The sequence below is a fragment of the Pholcus phalangioides genome, unplaced genomic scaffold (genome assembly GCF_987345545.1).
Source record: "Pholcus phalangioides strain wild (caught in Gottingen) unplaced genomic scaffold, Ppha-v1.0 ptg000001l_1, whole genome shotgun sequence".
Taxonomy (NCBI): Eukaryota; Metazoa; Arthropoda; class Arachnida; order Araneae; family Pholcidae; genus Pholcus; species Pholcus phalangioides.
In genome coordinates this window covers 1061937-1067219 of record NW_028301594.1, presented here as the reverse complement: position 1 = coordinate 1067219, position 5283 = coordinate 1061937, and the positions used below count along the sequence as shown (strand labels likewise).

At 38.1% G+C, this 5283-nt stretch overlaps 1 protein-coding gene across 1 annotated transcript; it reads left to right on the top strand.

Moving 5' to 3' along the window:
- The first annotated feature begins 631 nt into the window (after positions 1–631).
- Positions 632–4205, top strand: LOC149089636 (uncharacterized). Its single transcript, XM_089235280.1, has 3 exons — positions 632–1544; positions 3523–3671; positions 3904–4205. Exons 1-3 carry the CDS (start codon positions 874–876, stop codon positions 4062–4064), a joined length of 981 nt encoding a protein of 326 aa, XP_089091406.1. The 5' UTR covers positions 632–873; the 3' UTR covers positions 4065–4205.
- Positions 4206–5283: the final 1078 nt, after the last annotated feature.

Here is a 5283-nt window from a genome sequence, read left to right as displayed (position 1 = left end):
GTGATAAACTTTAGATTTTTGGTCCATAATCTTAACAATATATAGCGAAACATCATATTAAAATTTCGTAATAATACAACGAAAGGATTTTTAGAAATCATGTTCCAAACTCAGGTAAAATGTCAAAAATATCATTCTACGTAAAACGCGTTTAAAGTTTTTATTCACTGTTTACTCGCATGTAAAAACGCAACACTAAAGTGGACGTAACTTCAGTTCTGAGCGTCATATAAAAAAAACAAGGGTTGTTTAGGTGTTACGAAATGTCGGGCTTTCATAAAAAATGAAAACATGGCAATTGATATTTTCTTCCAAAATGACGTTTCCAACGTATTCGGATAACTAATGTGATTCTAATAAGCGGCGTCGACTGTATTTCGTTTTCTCCGCTTCAACAAGAAACTAATTGTATTCGAAATTTCTTCATTAATATGACGACATCAGCGGAGGTGTTTCTCAAAGCAAATAAGATAACGAAAAGTTCGGTTTTATAGTCTTTATTTCGTAGCATATTTCTAAACGTTATCATTATTTATTTTCAGCATTCTGACAGGAAACTGATAAGAGTAAGTTATTACTTCTTACAACATGTACCTTTTTATCTGACGTTACATTGTGCCTAATAGAAATTACTTCAGCCTGGTTATTATTGTGTGTAAAGGATATACCAAACCTCTCTAAAAGCTTGAAACATCAATTGCACGTTCATTTCGAACCGAAGAAAAGTGAACAAAGTCGTTGATAATAGTCGTAGATAATTTATGACATTGAAACGGGACTATGAATACTTTCCTAGCAATATTATATTGATCTCATCGACAGAAACATCTGATATACAAGGATGAATGTTTCATTAAGCGTAAGAAAACAATCATGGAGATATTTCCATTTTTTCTGCTGCTGCTGCTGGCAACAAAGTACGCGTCCATCAACGGTATCGGTTCGTGCGAATCGATTTCTTCAATATATGACAACGAGACAATGTGGATAAAATGTGAAGGTAGTTTCTTCGAATTCAGCGATCTCCAGAAAGCAGTGCCGCAACTCCAACCAATCCCGACCGTGAATTTCCACCTAAAAGATGTCTCAGTCGACGTTCTACCTCCAAATTTGTTCTCCAATATGAGTTCCGTGAAAAGAGTGATTCTAGAAGATTCGTCCGTGAAGTTCTTAAATCTCTCGGTTTCGGATAATAATAATAATAATCATCCGTTCGAGTTCTTGAAGGACGATCTCGAGTGGTTTGAGATATACGGTTCGTCTGGAATATACTCGTGGGATTGGTCAGCCGTGCCGACGTTGAAAAACTTGCGAAATTTAGTTATGGATAACACTAAAGTTATATCTCTGCCGAAACATTTTGATTTTGCTGCCGGTTTGCGTCTCGTGGAAATAACTAGAGCGGAAATCGAATTTGTCCATCCTTTCGTGTTTCGAAATCATTCCGAATTGGTGTTTTTCTCTTTGGCGCAGAATCGTATTCGCCACGTCGAACGATCCATGTTCCCAGATCCGGCTTCGAAGCTGTGGAGCTTAGATTTGAGGTACTTTTGACCCCTTTTCTTTCCCCACATTATGCAAAATTTTCTTCCGAAATATTAATTACTTATTAGTTTTGTACTAAATAATTTGTTTCAAATCAGGGCTGGACAAATCTCCAAAATTTTGCATGTCCGGTCAGGCAAGTAAATTATAAATAAACTTAAATGCTTCCCGAATCCATATTTTGTATGGGGGCCGTTCAAGTATTGCGTCAGCAAATTTTTAGCAATTTTTGACACCCTCCCTTCACCGTCAGCAAAAGTCAACAAAACTCTGACCTCCTGTCAGCAAAATTTCGTCATCAGCTCTACCCCCTGCCTCTTAACGCATATTGGTGGGATCAGAGACGTACGTTGGGGGGGGGGGGGGCATAGTGGGGCTCCTCTCGGTCCTCCCTCCCGACGATTAAAAATTTACTTTTTTAATGCAAAAAAATTTTTAATTCCCATTTCGGGAGAAAACAGCTTTGTGTTATAATCAATTTCTGCTAATTTCAATGCTATTTGAAAAGAATTCAAAATTTCTTTTTAAGAAATTCATTGCGACCCACCCTCTGAGCCATATGTGATAAGCCCTTGGCCCGCGGACCAAATGCGGCCCTGGGGGTTATTTGATGTGCTCTGTACCCCTCAAACCTAATTTTGTAAAAATGAACTAAGAGGCACATTCACAGATCGCTCAAGTGACCCGTTACGCAGTTCTTGAACACTTAAGTGACACGTTACGCAGTTCCAGAACACTTAAGTGATCCGTGTCACATTTAGAGATCCCTGGAGTGACATGTGGCACAGTTTTAGAGCACTTAAGTGGCACCCAGTGCGGTTCTACATCTCACTCAAGTTACCCGCGGCCCATTCCCAGATTACGTAAGTGATCCGCGACATAATTACGGATAACCTCAGTCACGCGCGGCACAATTCCAGAGCAACCACTTGAGCGGCCTGCGACACATTTCCGAATCACTGAAAGGATCCGCGGAACATTTAGAGATAGTTTAAAGGATCCGCGGAACATTTAGAGATAGCTTAAAGGATCCGCGGAACATTTAGAGATAGCTTAAAGGATCCGCGGACATTTAGAGATAGCTTAAAGGATCCGCGGAACATTTAGAGATCACTTAAGTGGCTATGTAGAGGACTCGCGATCACCCCTCCCAAGAGCCGAATAATATGAGAGAAATTTTCCTGTCCTGTATATATAATACGGGACTATTTAAAGCACTTAAACAATAAGTCGCTTCTCCGACATATCGCCCTGGAGAGCAACTGGCCTACAATGGTAAAATTATTTAATCATTGCACTTCACTCAAAATTAGAGAGATTGATGTCAGATGCAGCACTATACACACATATCAACCATTACAAAGAAACAAACTCCACGTCAGGTTTCACTATACGTACACGCACGTTCCAACATGTACCGATTCGTTAGAGATTCCGCAGAGGAATATGGACGAGGTGCATGTGTGGTTTAGTAGTGGTAGTAGTATCTCCCCTCCCAAGAGCCGAATAATATAGGGAAAATCTATCTGTTCCGTGGAATACGGTACGATCTAACGATTTTACACAATTTGTCCCTCCCGCCACATCGTCCTGGATCCATGCCTGCCCGTTAAAGCCTCAACGAAGTACTTTTTACAATACCGAAAAATTTTCTGATTCGATTTATGTAAAATGTAGTCTCTTTTTCTATCGCAGTTTATTTTCATTATATTTTTATACACTTTCGATATCAACAAACAGCTTGTATGCCAACTTCATAAGCCGGATACACGACCGCCGTGCTACGCGACTCTGAGCTGCGTAAAACTGGTTTTGGAGGAGTGGCTGCGTAAAATCGACCATTAAAATAGCCCACGCTGTGCCAACCACAACTGAAAACCGGTTTTTCCGTAAGTTGAATCTGCATAGCGCTGCGGGTGTGGATCCGGAATTATAGAGAGTCAGGTTCTATATAATCTACTTTCGTTCCTAATATAGTTTCAACCGAATCGAAAAGTTGCCGAAAAATATGTTTGATGGCATGAAATCGTTGAACGAAGTTAAACTGGACGGAAACCTTTTGAAGAGTATCGATGCACTTAAACCTGCAGAGCTCTGGAATCGTATCAGTCAAGTCTGGCTTCAAAGTAAGTCGAAATCTCTGAGACTAGACTCCCAAACCTCTTTATATCACAAGTGGAAACCAAGAAGTAAATTTTTTTACGGTAAATATGATAAATGCGGTTATTATGCATACTTACCAACCATTTTTGTAAGTTTTATCAATTTTCCTATAAATTTATCACTTTTACCGGCGATTATGCATGTATAATATATATATATATATTTTACATCACTGATTACTTCTGTCCTTTCCAGATAATCCGTTGATATGCTATGCCCTATGTTGGATGGATAGGAGGACGTATAGATCCTGGATACTCGATTCTGCGAAATGTTACTTGAGAGGTCCCGTGAAAGGGGAGAATGTATACGTTCCACTTAAACAAGGATCGTGCAATAATTTCAAATTCCATTAGATCTGTCTCTTTTATTGCATAGTTTCAAGCGTAAATCATCTTATTTTCCTAAATTCGCAGCTGGTCTTCGGATTACAAACAACTCTCACTCGTTTTTGAAGTATATTATCATCATCAAAATAAATTTCATTTTCAACTCGTACAATTTTGTGTCAAACTAATCCGTTCACGTTTCAAGTTCATTTTCCTGGGCGCAAATCCGAAAACGTTTCACAACCGCACGCGTTTTACCCAAAACATTAAAACTCGTTCAGGATAGATTTCCCCTCGGCGTCAGTTTTCTCACCTCGAAGTTAGAAAATAGATGGAACCACATGCGAAACACGAGCACGCGCAGTTCGCAGTTCTCAGAAGACACGATCTCGCTTCAATGCTTTTTTAAGGCACATTAAAACAGGGTTACCAGATCCGAAGACTGAGAAAGGAGGACGTCATTTATCCCATTTTTCCCAATACATAGCGCCACTGTTCCGACTAATATAAAAAACCGGCCTCTACAATAATTTTCCCAACTCTAAAACAGAACTGGTAAAAAAAAAACTGGAACAAAAAGTTCTCTGGGAATTTCGACGGCTATTGGTGAATGCGTGTGGGGGAAAAAAACAAAAATGCTCATATAAATGAACAAATTTATGTTTCGAAATGGAAAAAAATAATGAAAAATATTTCCGGAAACCTGAAAAGGGGAACAAAAAAACGCGAATTTTCCGAAACGTAGGAGGGCCCTTGAAATGACATCTAAAAACAGGACATGGTAATCCTAATCTGGTAATCCTAATTAAGATCTCATCTATAAATTCTTATAAAGAATATCTTACTAATTTCTTCCCACAGTGTCCCATATCCATATATTCGTAAATACTATAGTTTACAAATTCGTGAAAATTGAAGGAATTGGTATATTTGAATTTATTATTGCAAAGGGGGATTTCTTTTCATTTTGGAATTATCTCTCTCCCTAATTCTGGAATTATCTTTCAATACTTAAATTATCTTTCATTGATTTTGGAGAATTATATTATCGCTTTTATTTATTTATTTTTTTGGAATTATCACTTCATCATTGCTGAAATTCTCTTTCATTAATCCTAGACGTTTTTCTTTCATTGATTTTGAAATTAGCTCTTTCCTTACTTCTGGAATTATCTTTCATTACTGAAATTATCTTTCATTACTGAAATTATCTTTCATTACTGAAATTATCTTTCATTGGTTTTGA

What these genes read in the sequence shown, in the direction of transcription:
- LOC149089636 (XM_089235280.1), top strand. Translation starts at nt 874, where the DNA reads ATGGAGATATTTCCATTTTTTCTGCTGCTGCTGCTGGCAACAAAGTAC. An exon ending in CTGTGGAGCTTAGATTTGAG is followed by an intron (nt 1,545 to 3,522) that starts GTACTTTTGACC and finishes TTCCTAATATAG; the next exon opens with TTTCAACCGAATCGAAAAGT. An exon ending in CAGTCAAGTCTGGCTTCAAA is followed by an intron (nt 3,672 to 3,903) that starts GTAAGTCGAAAT and finishes TGTCCTTTCCAG; the next exon opens with ATAATCCGTTGATATGCTAT.